At 44.7% G+C, this 14,081-nt stretch overlaps 1 protein-coding gene across 1 annotated transcript; it reads left to right on the top strand.

Moving 5' to 3' along the window:
- Positions 1-381: 381 nt before the first annotated feature.
- LOC139391819 (death domain-associated protein 6-like) lies at positions 382-14,066 on the top strand. The gene is made up of 11 exons (XM_071139386.1): positions 382-441; positions 1,328-1,581; positions 2,035-2,415; positions 2,568-2,699; positions 2,884-3,000; positions 3,203-3,434; positions 10,409-10,578; positions 11,499-11,658; positions 11,794-12,355; positions 12,468-12,600; positions 12,815-14,066. Exons 1-11 carry the CDS (start codon positions 405-407, stop codon positions 12,872-12,874), a joined length of 2,238 nt encoding a protein of 745 aa, XP_070995487.1. The 5' UTR covers positions 382-404; the 3' UTR covers positions 12,875-14,066.
- The last annotated feature ends 15 nt before the right edge of the window (positions 14,067-14,081 follow it).

Consider the following 14,081-nt stretch of genomic DNA (forward strand, 5'->3'; position numbering starts at 1 on the left):
AAGGAAAGAAATTCCACAATTCACTTTTAAAAAGGCACACCTGTTAATTGAAATGCATTCCAGGTTTTACTTTTTTGGTTACTACATGATTCCATGTGTGTTATTTCATAGTTTTGATGTCTTCACTATTATTCTACATGGTAGAAAATAGTAAAAATAAAGAAAAACCCTTGAATTAGTAGGTGTTCTAAAACTTTTGACCGGTAGTTTATATATAAATATATAGGAATATATATATATATATGTTATTATAATATTTTATGTTAATGCTATTAATATGCATCTTGTCAGTCTCAGAAACATAAAAAGCTGACTGGCAAATTGAGACACTTTGGACAAAACACAAGTGAATAGCCAATGATCGACGACGTTACTGAATGACAACCAACCAATGGTAGGCATGAATGTTCTCGCGCTGGGAGAAATTTCGGTGTCGAGCGCGTAAGTTGACTATCATTGTTTTGTCCATAGCTAACCGTATAACCACTGCCTGAAAACAGTAGCTGTATTATATACATCTGCATTTCATACATAAATATAGTCAAAGTATTTGTTTACATGTTGTCTTTGTCACACCGATACCATATTACCCAGAGATGTTGGCGCTTTCCTGACCAGCCAGCTAAAGTTAGCTTGTTGCTAACTAACGTTAGCACGCTAGCTAGCTAGTCAACAGCACACACAACAATGGTTTTTGGAGTGTTGCTGCAGTTGAGGTTGACAGTAAACAATCTGGTAAATGTGGTATTTTCCTGATAGGTTTCAATCAGCGCCTTCTCGTTTAATCACATAATACTTCTCCACTTTAGCTGTTAACGTTACGCGCTAAGTAATTAAGTTAGCTAGCAAGAGTTCCTTACGTTTAGCTAGCTAAGTTAGCTAGTTAACGTTACTGACTGAGCTGATGGTCCGTGTACAGTCTATTTTCGTTGTAGATAACGTAAGCGTACAAACAATGTTTGTTCTATTTGTTGTGATTCGTGCGTGTGAAAAAAAGAAAGGGGTGGAGATTGCATTGGATAATGTGTAGCAAGCCCTGGCCTAGCCAGAGCTATCCAGGGGTGTTTGTGACTGTGCCTGATCCTGTGTCATTCTCATATTGTAAAAATGGTTGACCATAAATGTAACAAAACGTTGAAGGGCGTAGGCCTTGCATTAGATAGACTCACTAAACCAACACCTTGTTATTTGAACTACAGTAGGAATCACTGAACAGAGCAGGATATAGGCCTAGGTTTCAGATTGCATGACAGTGATAACAGTGCTATGTTACTTTTGAATTTGCCTGAGGCATCATTTTAACACCATTGTTTTTGCCTTTCCTCAGCAAAGAATAGTCCCTATCTGATGGCGGTTGCCTCAGCAGCAGTGATGGACAGTATTGTAATCCTTGATGATGATGAAGAGGAGGAGAGGCCTCAGCCTTCTTCCTCCACCACCTCCTCTAAACTCTCAGCCAATCAGCGTACTCCCCCCAAAATCCAGCAGCCCGCTCCTACTCACATCACCCAATCTCCTTTCGCCATGGTGAAGAAAGAGAGCCATGTTCTTCAAGCAGAGAACCAGAAGCTCTTTACTGAGGTAAGAGGGTACATTAATGGATGGATAGTGGGGATGATTGGTACGGTCACACTACAAATACATGAGTTGCGCTGCAACACTGGCAAGCAACACTGCTAATGTGACTGAGTCTTTGCTGGCTATTAGTTCATCACAATGTTGTCAGATCACTGAAATCATAACGTGATTGTGCGTGATACTCTCGAATTTGGAACTTCTTAATCAGTGTTTTTCGAATCCCATAGTGTGTGCAAGCTTCTTTTCCAGCCCAGCACTAACACACCTGATTTATAACTAATCCACTAACTTTAAGCCCTTGTATTGAGCTGGAACAGAAGTCTGCACCCACTCTGTGGGTCCATCCTGGAGCCCCCCCGCTCCGGCCCCGCCCCCCTGTCCCAACCAGTGCAAAGATTGAAGAACACTCCTCTAAACCTCTCTCCCTCGTTCACTCCCTTGCCTCCATTTGTTCAGTTTGTAGATTACTGCTCGGCCCAAACGCAGGACTGCCCCGAGGTCATGACCTTCCTGCACGCAAAGCACTCCAAGGCGTCACCGGACTTTCTGTCCTCGGTGGAGTTCCGCAACACGCTGGGCCGCTGCCTGACGCGCGCCCAGGCCAGCCGCACCAAGACCTTTGTCTACATCAACGAGCTGTGTACCGTCCTCAAACAGCACTCGGACAAGAGGAGGCAGAGTGTTGTGAAGGTGGGGCCTACCGCTGGGGAGATGAAGGAGGAGATGGAAGAGGAGGCACCGACAGAGGAGCTACCGTCTACCTCAGGGCAGCAGGAAGAGGAGGAGGCGTTGGAGGACGAGAAGGAAAAGAAGACGAAGAAGGCTTCCCGGAGACAGGTCAGCAGTACCATAGATGGACAGTGTCCATGAGTTCTCTATAGCTTTATCCCCATTCCTTTTCTTTTGAAAGTGTGCACTTGGTCACCCTCAAGGGTTTAAAAGCATTGTATTGGTCTAGATGAAATATACCATCACTCTCGGTCTCTCAGATTGCGTACCTGGAGAACCTGCTGAAGATGTACAATGATGAGATCCGGCGGCTGCAGGAGAAGGAGCTGAGCGTCAACGAGCTGGAGGAGGAGGACTCCAGCTATATCCAGGAGCACAAGCTAAAACGAAAGGTCAGATCACCAAGGCCAATCGCTCAGTTGGTTGGAGTGTGGTGCTTGTAAAACCAGAGGTTTGTTTGATTCCTGCATGAGCCACATAGTAATACATGTGTTAACTGTACGTGGCTTTGATAGAAGTATCTGCGAAACGACTGTTTTTTGAGTCACTGAAAATCTCTCTCTCTCTCTCGTATAGATGATGAAGATCTATGATAAGCTCTGTGAGCTGAAGGGCTGCAGCAGTCTGACAGGCCGAGTGATCGAGCAGAGGATCCAATACAAAGGGACACGCTACCCTGAGGTCAACAGAAAGGTAACCAACACGTGACATAATCAACTGACTCATTGTTTGACAACCCAATGCTTTTTGACCACTGTTCATTTAGTTAAATAGACTACGGGTGAAAATGAGCTTTATAACTAACCAAGTAGGAGAGAAATCAAGGAAATAAGTATAACTAGGAAATAAATGCATGAAAACATAACGATATACTCTGACCCTTTCCCACCTCCAGATTGAGCGTTTCATCAATAGTCCCGAGGCTCAGCTGAATCCCCCCGACTACACGGACATCCTGCAGCATGTCCGTCGGGCCAACGAGCGCCACGGCCTCAACCTCAGCAGAAAGCAGCTGACCCAGATCTCCCAGGATGCCTTCCGCGAGACTGGAAACCGACTGCAGGAGAGACGCCACCTCGACATGGTCTACAACTTCGGCTCGCACCTCACAGACCTCTACAAACCCGGTAAGAGAATGTAGTATACACACATCTCTACATTCCTGGTTGTGTGTGTGTGTGTGTGTTATTCTGTCTTTCTGTGTCAAAGAATAAAGAGAATTACACACTAGGGCTAGGAATTGCCAGGGACCTCACGATACGATGTCAAATCAAAGTTTATTTGTCACGTGCGCCGAATACTACAGTGAAACGCTTACTTACAGGCTCTAACCAATAGTGCAAAAAATGTATTTGGTGAACAATAGGTAAGTAAATAAATAAAAACAACAGTAAAAAGACAGTGAAAAATAACAGTAGCGACGCTATATACAGTAGCGAGGCTATATATAGTTCGAGGCTACATACAGACACCGGTTAGTCAGGAAGATTGAGGTAGTATGTACATGTAGATATGGTTAAAGTGACTATGCATATATGATGAACAGAATAGCAGTGCTGTAAAAGAGGGGGTGGTGGGTGGCGGGACACAATGCAGATAGCCCGGTTAGCCAATGTGCGGGAGCACTGGTTGGTCGGGCCAATTGAGGTAGTATGTACATGAATGTATAGTTAAAGTGACTGTGCATATATGATAAACAGAGAGTAGCAGCAGACAAAAGAGGGGTTGGGGGGCACACAATGCAAATAGTCCGGGTAGCCATTTGATTACCTGTTCAGGGGTCTTATGGCTTGGGGGTAAAAACTGTTGAGAAGCCTTTTTGTCCTAGGCTTGGCACTCCGGTACCACTTGCCATGCGTTAGTAGAGAGAACCGTCTTTGACAATTTTTAGGGCCTTCCTCTGACACCGCCTGGTGTAGAGGTCCTGGATGGCAGGCAGCTTAGCCCCAATGATGTACTGGGCTGTACGCACTACCCTCTGTAGTGCCTTGCGGTCAGAGGCCGAGCAATTGCCACACCAGGCAGTGATGCAACCGGTCAGGATGCTCTCGATGTTGCAGCTGTAGAACCTTTTGAGGATCTCAGGACCCATACCAAATCTTTTTAGTTTCCTGAGGGGGAATAGGCTTTGTCGTGCCTTCTTCACGACCGTCTTGGTGTATTTGGACCATTCTAGTTTGTTGGTGATGTGGACACCAAGGAACTTGAAGCTCTCAACCTGCTCCACTACAGCCCCATCGATGAGAATGGGGACGTGCTCGGTCCTCCTTTTCCTGTAGTCCACAATCATCTCCTAAGTCTTGGTTACGTTGAGGTATAGGTTGTTATTCTGGCACCACCCGGCCAGGTCTCTGACCTCCCTATAGGCTGTCTCATCGTTGTCGGTGATCAGGCCTACCACTGTTGTCGTCTGCATACGTAATGATAGTGTTGGACTCGTGCCTGGCCATGCAATCGTGGGTGAACAGTGAGTACAGGAGGGGACTGAGTACGTACCCCTGGGGGGCTCCAGTGTTGAGGATCAGCATGGCAGATGTGTTGTTACCTACCATCAGCACCTGGGGGTGGCCCGTCAGGAAGTCCAGGATCCAGTTGCAGAGGGAGGTGTTTAGTCCCAGGATCCTTAGCTTAGTGATGAGCTTTGATGGTGTTGAACGCTGAGCTGTAGTCAATGATTAGCATTCTCACATAAGTGTTAGTTTTGTCCAGGTGTGAAAGGGCAGTGTGGAGTGCAATAGAGATTGCATCATCTGTGGATCTGTTTGGGCGGTATGCAAATTGGAGCGGGTCTAGGGTTTCTGGGATAATGGTGTTGATGTGAGCCGTTACCAGCCTTTCAAAGCACTTCATGGCTACGGACGTGAGTGCTCCGGGTCTGTAGTCATTTAGGCAGGTTGCCTTTGTGTTCTTGGGCACAGGGGCCATGGTGGTCTGCTTGAAACATGTTGGTAGTACAGACTCAATCAGGGACATGTTGTTAATGTCAGTGAAGACAACTGCCAGTTGGTCAGCACATGCCCAGAGCACACGTCCTGGTAATTCATCTGGCCCTGCAGCCTTGTGTATGTTGACCTGTTTAAAGGTCTTACTCACTTTGGCTACAGAGAGTGTGATCGCACAGTCGTCCGGAACAGCTGATGCTCTCATGCATGCCTCAGTGCAGCTTGCCCCAAAGCGAGTATAGAAGTGATTTAGCTCGTCTGGTAGGCTCGTGTCACTGTGCAGCTCGCGGCTGGGCTTCCCTTTGTAGTCTGTAATAGTTTGCAAGCCCTGCCACATAAGACAAGCGTCGGAACCGGTGTAGTATGATTCAATCTTTGCCCTACATTGACGCTTTGCCTGTTTAATGGTTAGTCGCAGGGCATATCAGGATTTCTTGCAAGCTTCCGGGTTAGAGTCCTGCACCTTGAAAGCGGCACCTCTACCCTTTAGCTCAGTGCGAATGTTGCCTGTAATCCATGGCTTCTGGTTGGGGTATGTACGTACAGTCACTGGGGACGGCGTCCTCGATGCACTTATTGATAAAGCCGGTGACTGATGTGGTGTACTCCTCAATGCCATCGGAAGAATCTCGGAACATGTTCCAGTCTGTGATAGCAAAACAGTCCTGTAGTTTAGCATCTGCTTCATCTGACCACTTTTTTATAGACCGAGTCACTGGTGCTTCATGCTTTAATATTTGCTTTTAAGCAGAATCAGGAGGATAGAGTTGTGGTCGGATTTACCAAATGGAGGGCGAGGGAGAGCTTTGTACGCGTCTCTGTGTGTGGAGTAGAGGTTATCTAGAATTTTTTTCCCCCTCTGGTTGCACATTTAACATGTTGATAGAAATTTGGTAGAACTGATTTAAATTTCCCTGCAATAAAGTCTCCGGCCACTAGGAGCGCCGCCTCTGCGAGTGGTTTCCTGTTTGCTTATTTCCTTATACAGCTGACTGAGTGCGGTCTTAGTGCCAGCATATGTCTGTGGTGGTAAATATACAGCCACGAAAAGTATAGCTGAAAACTCTCTAGGCAAGTAGTGTGGCCTGCAATTTATCACAATATACTCTGCTTCAGGTGAGCAAAATCTAGAGCAGGGGTGTCAAAGTCAAATGGACGGAGGGCCAAATAAAAAAATCAGCTACAAGACGAGGGCCGGACTGTTCGAATGTTCATTGAAAAATTTTTAAATGACGCATATAGTCTAGTGAACCTAATTGAACCTACTGAAAACCTAACAAATATATTACAATATGATCAGATAAATAAAGCAATATTTTCTTATGGCTCTGTCAGTAATCTTTAATTTTCAACAGACACAAAAGACAAATTTCCTTTATATAAATATCCCCATAACATGAACATTAAATGAAAGAAACCGGTATTCAAGGCACCATCAGTAGACTATATTTTCTATTTTAGCAAAAGTGGGCTAAATTTACTTCAAAGAAAAAACAATAATAGCAATTTTCTATCATCCACTCAACTGAAATATTTTTAAAATATAATTGGATTGAAATACAAAAAAATAAAGTGCAAAAATCTATTAATCAAAAACAACACTTTGTTTAAGGAGAAGTAACATGCAGTGAAAACAAATATTAAATTTTAACTTTTAAACTTGAACTGAGTAAAAACTCTAAATATGTGATTGCACAGTAATGTTCACTTGTTTGAGGTTGAGGGTGATACTTGGTGGTGTCCCATCTTTTCCACAAGTTCATCAATGTTCGGGGTAAGGCTCTGAGCTGAAGAAATCCTCAGAATTGAGTGGAGGTGTTCAGCAGTAAGTCGACTTCTGTGTGATGTTTTGTTCAGGTTCATCAAAGAAAACAGTTGTTCACACAGGTATGTGCTGCCAAACATAGACAACGTTTGAGCAGCCTGGATGCGCAGCTGGGGCATTGTGCCGGGGAGGAAACGGGCGAACTCCGCAGCACCCACTGCCGCATATTTTGCCCTCAGTGCATCATTGCATTGGAGGTCAATCAACTCCATTTGGAGGTTTGGTGGTGAGCTTTCCACGTCAACAGCAAATGGGTTACCGAGCAGTTCCAACCTGCTTTTTTGTGCTTCAAAGTCAGCAAATCGGCGTCGAAAGTCAGCGGCAAGCATACCTATTTTATCAGCCAACTGTGTGCTCGGGAACGCACTGGTAGAGAGCTTCTCTTTCATGGTCTGGCAGCTGGGAAAGTGGCTCAAATTTTCTTTCCGCATCTGCGTCTCCCACAGAGTCAGTTTGGTTTTAAATGCCTTCACTGTACTGTACATATCAGAGATGACACGATCCCGACCCTGCAGCTGCAAGTTTATTGCATTCAGATGACTCGTAATGTCACACAGAAAAGCCATTTCACACAGAAACATTTCGTCTCGGAGTTGTGTTGTGTCTTTCCCTTTGCTGTCCAAGAACAGACAAATCTCCTCACGAAGCTCGAAACATCTTTGAAGCACCTTTCCCTGGCTTAGCCATCGCACCTCTGTGTGATAAGGCAAATCACCATGCTCCGTTTCTAACTCCGTCAGAAATGCCTTGAACTGGCGGCTCTGATAAAGTTAACTGTGCGCGTGATGATGCTCATTACATGCTCCATTTTCAAGGCTTTACCGCACAACGCTTCCTGGTGTATGATACAATGATAAGCTGTCAGCTCACCTGTCGCGTTTTCCTCTTGCATCTTTTCCCGTATCTTCGCCACCAGTCCGCTCCTGTGTCCACACATCGCAGGTGCTCCGTCGGTTGTCAAACCCACGAGTTTTTCCCAAGGCAGCTCCATCTCATTTACACATCTTGACACCTCTTCATACAAATCATGCCCCGTAGTTGTGCCATGCATAGGACGTAAAGCCAAAAACTCCTCTGTCACGCTTAGGTTGGAGTCCACTCCGCGGATGAAAATTGACAACTGGGCAATGTCAGAAATGTCGGTGCTCTCATCCACAGCCACATGCAATAAAATCTTTTCCCTTTTTCACAAGCTGCTCTTTTAGATTGATGGACAACTGGTCTACTCTCTCGGCAATGGTGTTTCTGCTCAGACTCACATTTAAAAAGAGTTGCCTTTTTTCTGGGCAAACTTCGTCACAAACTTTAATCATGCAGTTTTTGATGAAATCCCCCTCCGTAAATGGCCGGGCTGATTTAGCGATCTCTTCTGCCAAAATAAAACTGGCCTTGACAGCAGCCTGGCCTTGTGATTTGGCTTTTTTGAACAGAGCCTGTCGAGATTTGAGGCCTCGTTTTAATTCCTCTGCCTTTTGTAGCCTTTGTTCCATGTCCATATTCTTGTTTTTGTCCGCGTGTTTCGTTTCATAATGTCGTCTCAGATTATACTCTTTCAGTACCGCCACACTTTCTCCACACAGAAGACACACAGGTTTTCCAGCTACCTTCGTGAACATATACTCCGACTCCCACCTTGTTTGAAACCCCCGGTTCTCAGTATCCACCTTCCGTTTTGCCATTTTTGATGGGTATCTGAAAGTTAATTTTACTGTGATGCTGACGACTGCTGTGCCAATAAATATTGAAATGAAGCAGCCTACTGCTCGGTGCGTCACCTTTGCATTGTGGGAAATGTAGTATTGGTGCGTGTAAAAGATCTGCGGGCTGCCGGCTTGCTGCGGGCCGGTTCTAATAATAAATCAAGATCATCCCAGGGGCCGTAAAAAACCTTCTTGCGGGCCGGATGTGGCCCGCGGGCCTTGACTCTGACATATGTGATCTAGAGATTTCGTGCACCAGCTGTTGTTTACAAATATGCACAGACCCCCCCCGTCTTACTGTGCTGTTCTATCTTGCCGGTGCAGCATATATCCCGCTAGCTGAATATCCCTGTCGTCATTCAGCCACAATTTCGTAAAACATAGGATATTACAGTTTTTGATGTCCCGTTGGTAGGATATTCGTGATCGTACCTCATCTAATTTATTGTCCAATGATTGCACGTTAGCGAGTAATATTGACGGTAATGGCAGCTTTCCCACTCGCCTCCTGCGGGTCCTCACGAGGCATCCCGCTCTGTGTCCTCTACCTGCGTCTCCTCCTCTTGCAAATAACGGGGATGTTGGCCCTGTCGGGTGTTTGGAGAAGGTCCTGTGCTTCCTGCTTGTTGAAGAAAAAATCTTTGTCTAATCCGAGGTGAGTGATCGCTGTCTTGATATCCAGAAGCTCTTTTTTTCCGTAATATACGGTTGCAGAAACATTATGTACAAAATAAGTTACAAATAACGTGATAAACTCCCACATAATAGCACAATTGGTTGGGCATAAAACTGCTGCCATTTCTTCCGGCGCCATTTTCTTTTTCTTCCGGTGCCATTTATGTATTGCAAGAAGATACTGTGTAATAAAATCAATCTGATTTTCCAAACATATTGTTCACCATCTGTCTGCAGCAGAGGGACAAGAGAGAGCCACGAGAGAGTTTTGATCAGTCATGGAAATAAGTGCTGAAAACCAATTGGCTATTTAAAAATAAGATGGAGAACCAGCTAGGATGGAAAAATACTGGAGTTTTGGTGCAGGTACAGCCAACTAGTGGAAAAATAATATTGTGATATTGTCAAAACTATACGATATAACGTAAAAAAAAAAAGGTAATATCCCGATATGTTGCTGTATCGATTTTATTATTTAAAAATAGCTGTAACACTCTTCATTCACCAAGCTGTGAAAACCTGGTAGTTGATACAGTGACAGCAGTATGCACCAGTACGTTGTCTCTACCTTCTTGCCCTTTGTGCTGTTGACTGTGCCCAATCATGTTTCTACCATGTTTTGTGCTGCTACCATACTGTGTTGTCATGTGTTGCTGCCTTGCTATGGTGTTGTCTTAGGTCTCTCTTTATGTAGTGTTGTGATGTGTTTTTTTTGTCCTACATTTATTTGAATAAAAAATAAATAAAGATCCCAGGCCCCCGTCCCTGCAGGAGGCCTTTTGGTAGGCCATCATTGTAAATAAGAATTTGTTCTTAACTGACTTGCCTAGTTAAATAAAAGTAAAAAACAAAAATGCATTTCGGGTCGAACGTGGGAAAACTATTTAGGAAGATTTGACTACAAAGTTACTAACTCCCACCATTTTTTGTCCCGCTTTCATTTTGCCCACTCTTACCAGCAACTGACCCTGCCCTGTTGGACCCCACGTTGGCCCGTAAGCTGCGCTCTAACCGGGAGGTGGCTATCTCCAGCCTGGAGCAGGTCATCTCCAAATACGCCTTGAAGCAGGATGACACGGAGGAGGAGGAGAGGAGTAAACGGATAGAGAGAGACAGGCAGAAGAAAGAGGTAAGAGATGTAGAAGGAGAAATGTGGTGTCAATTCTGTAGTGGTCACCTGTTATTATCAGCCAAAGCTTTTCCAAATCTGCTTTAAAAATGATTTTTCCAACAATTGATTAGACACATTGAGTTATAAGTGAAATAATCTATCACAATTCCAGTGGGTCAGAAGTTTACATACACTAAGTTGACTGTGCCTTTAAACAGCTTTGAAAATTCCAGAAATGTATGTCATGGCTTTAGAAGCTTCTGATAGGCCAATTGACATAATTTGAGTCAATTGGAGGTGTACCTGTGGATGTATTTCAAGGCCTACCTTCAAACCAGGAAGTTGAAGCTTGGTCGCAAATGGGTCTTCCAAATGGACAATGACCCCAAGAAAAGTTGTGGCAACATGGGTTAAGGACAACAAAGTAAAGGTATTGGAGTGGCCATCACAAAGCCCTGACCTCAATCCTGTAGAAAATTTGTGGGCAGAACTGAAAAAGTGTGTGTGAGCAAGGAGGCCTACAAACCTGACTCAGTTACACCAGCTCTGTCAGGAGGAATGGGCCAAAATTCACCCAACATATTGTGGGAAGCTTGTGGGCTACCCAAAATGTTTGACCCAAGTTAAACAATTTAAAGGCAATGCTACCAAATACTAATTGAGTGTGTGTAAACTTCTGACCCACGAATGTGATGAAAGAAATAAAAGCTGAAATAAATCATTCTCTACTATTATTCTGACATTTCACATTCTTAAAATAAAGTGGTGATCCTAACTGACCTAAGACAGGGAATTTGTACTCGGGTTAAATGGCAGGAATTGTGAAACGCTGGGTTTTAATGTATTTGGCAAAGGAGTATGTAAACTTCCAACTTCAACTGTAAATGAATGACTTGTGTCACCCCTCGGCACCACTCACTGTCTGTTCTGTGTGTCAGTCATTGGCGCAGGAGGCCACCACAGCCGATGACAATCCCTTGACGAAGGGAGAGGATGATTGTGAGGAACAAGCTGAGGAAGAGGATGATGAAGACGATGAGTCGTCTGATCCAGACATCGAGGAGGAGATCCAGGCCAGCAAAGCACAAGCAGGGCCAGGTGATGATGATCATTTGCATTTACATAGCACCTTTCTCAAATTGTTTTAACACGGTTTGGCCTGGGTTTTGGCGACAACATAGATAGATAAAATAAAAATCTAGTTTCAACTGATTTGAGTTTTATTTTTTTCAGAGGAGGAGGAGGACAACAAGGTAGAGGCAGCAATCGAGAGTGAAACCGAGGTGGATGGGGGGAGTGACGGAGACCAGGATGGAGGAGAGAAAGAAGAGAACGCTGAGGAGGACACAGACTCTGTGACGAGAGGAATCAGCCCCGTCTCCCGGGGTGACACCCCGCGGATCTCCTCCTTAGTCGACCAATCCCCCACAGACAGCCCCAGCCAATCGGAGGCGATGGAGGCCGACAAGGGGAACGAATCATCCGATACCAACTTGAGAAAGGAAGACGTTGTTTCCTCCAATCACATTTCGGCTGTCTCTGTAAGCACTAGTGTGGAAACTAAGGACTCCTCAGCCTCCCCCATGGCGGCGAATCAGGTCTCTTTGCCTCCGTCACCAGTGCTGATTTCGACCAATGAGGACTCCTGCACGGTCATCACTGAGACGAGGTCAGCAAATTGCAGCCCCAGGCCACCCAGTCCCAAAGACACCTCCAGAGGCAGGAAGAGAAGGAGGAAAGAAGAGGTGGAATCCAGGAAGCTTCACAACGGGGATCTAAGGCACCACAATGGGAGGTGAGTCTAGCACCCACATTTAATTATGTTTAAATAAAGTCCATGGACGATATCTATCCATCTTCAACTGTAGAGACTTGAATGAATTAATTATCTCTCTCTCCATCTGCAGTCAGAGTGACATCCCTCTGGACATGGGCGTGGTGACCAGTAGCCTCCTGCAGGCAGACTCCACCAGGGCAGACACTCCCACCCAGGAGATGGTCACCAGCTCCCAGTCCACCCCGCCACCGAAGAAAAACAAGGTGAGAGTAAATTATATCACTACACATTTTTCCCCACGTATGCTCAGCACATCGTACCCTTGCACTGAAACACGTCTCGCCCCTCTAAAAAAAAAAATACATCTGTCACCTCTGTGTGTCATGCACATGCTCCGCAGCCATGACATGTCACTAAAAACCTTTGTTTGTACAGTATGCAGACCTCTTACCAACGTCCATTTTGTGTCATTTTCAGGTCAACGTGGCCACCCAGTGTGACCCGGACGAAGTGATCGTCCTATCGGACTCGGAATAACCTCTGCCCCCACCGTTCTGGGTGTTCACGCTTCCCATTACTAGTCTGAAACCAGGTCTGTTTATGCTGCACAAACAGATCTGAGACCCGGCTATCCCACTTGACTTCCAAACTAGTGCCTGCTAATGTGAACTCTTGAAAATGTACGCATTTTCAGACGGGAGAGGGCAAACCTTTCACTACAGATTTTAAACTGGCGACGGACGTGGTAGTTTACCGCCAATGTTTACATTCATATTTATATGCCAATTTTATTTCCCAGTGTCTGGATTGAGCAGGGAGGGAGCAGCATCACGTCAGGTAATTTTTTTATTTTAGCTGTAAAAATGAGTTCAATTAGATATTATTTGACCTGTTTTCTTTGATTTTTTTTTTGTGTCTATTATTTTAGATGGGTGAATGAATGGGTGTCTGGGGTTAGTATGCTAGAATGCTGGCAATAGAAGATGAACGAGTTGAACACAGGAGTACTGTAAACTTAGATTTATACAAGGCCAATACAGGATCTACATCAACTTTGTCATGGATCATTTGTTGTACGTTTGTTGTTGCTGTGTCCACATAGTGACACCTAGTGGCCTGAATGCCGCTATTTCACCCAAGTAATATGCAATCGCAATATGTTGTCAGACTGGCCGTCAGTTTAATCGTGTTCAAGATGCCAAACGAATACAATTAAGCAGATGCGTTGCCCTAAATGACCAGGTACAGCTTTGCATTAACGTGAACTGTAGAGCGGTGTCCTACTTAATGCAGACATAACCCCCACATTGACTTTGCAGAAATAGTTGTGTTCAGGGTGATGGACTACACCTCCAACAATGCCCATCTCAGCATGTAGTAAGGTGGTGTTTGGGTTGGTTTGCATCAAAGGAACGTTCAGAATCGCTCTTGCTTGAGACTGCAAACAGTGGTAATGATTAATCAAACTCAATATTTTTCAAATCTCCCTAAGCTGCTTTGGTTGGATTCCCTTGTTTTTACCAATTCAAATAAGATTACGGGGGAAGACCGCTTAATTGTTATCCATTTTTCCTTTTAGTACACTGAGAAGCAAAGGGCACATTTCCTTTTAAATAAACTTTGATAACGCTCACCAGGTGCTTTGTGGGTAAAGGCATAAGGTAAAGTAAAACATGAATTGTACATTTGGAAAACAAGAAGAGTGACATGCTAATACAGATTACAGAAATGAACTTTGAAGACA

Source organism: Oncorhynchus clarkii, chromosome 32 (assembly GCF_045791955.1).
Source record: "Oncorhynchus clarkii lewisi isolate Uvic-CL-2024 chromosome 32, UVic_Ocla_1.0, whole genome shotgun sequence".
NCBI lineage: Eukaryota > Metazoa > Chordata > Actinopteri > Salmoniformes > Salmonidae > Oncorhynchus > Oncorhynchus clarkii.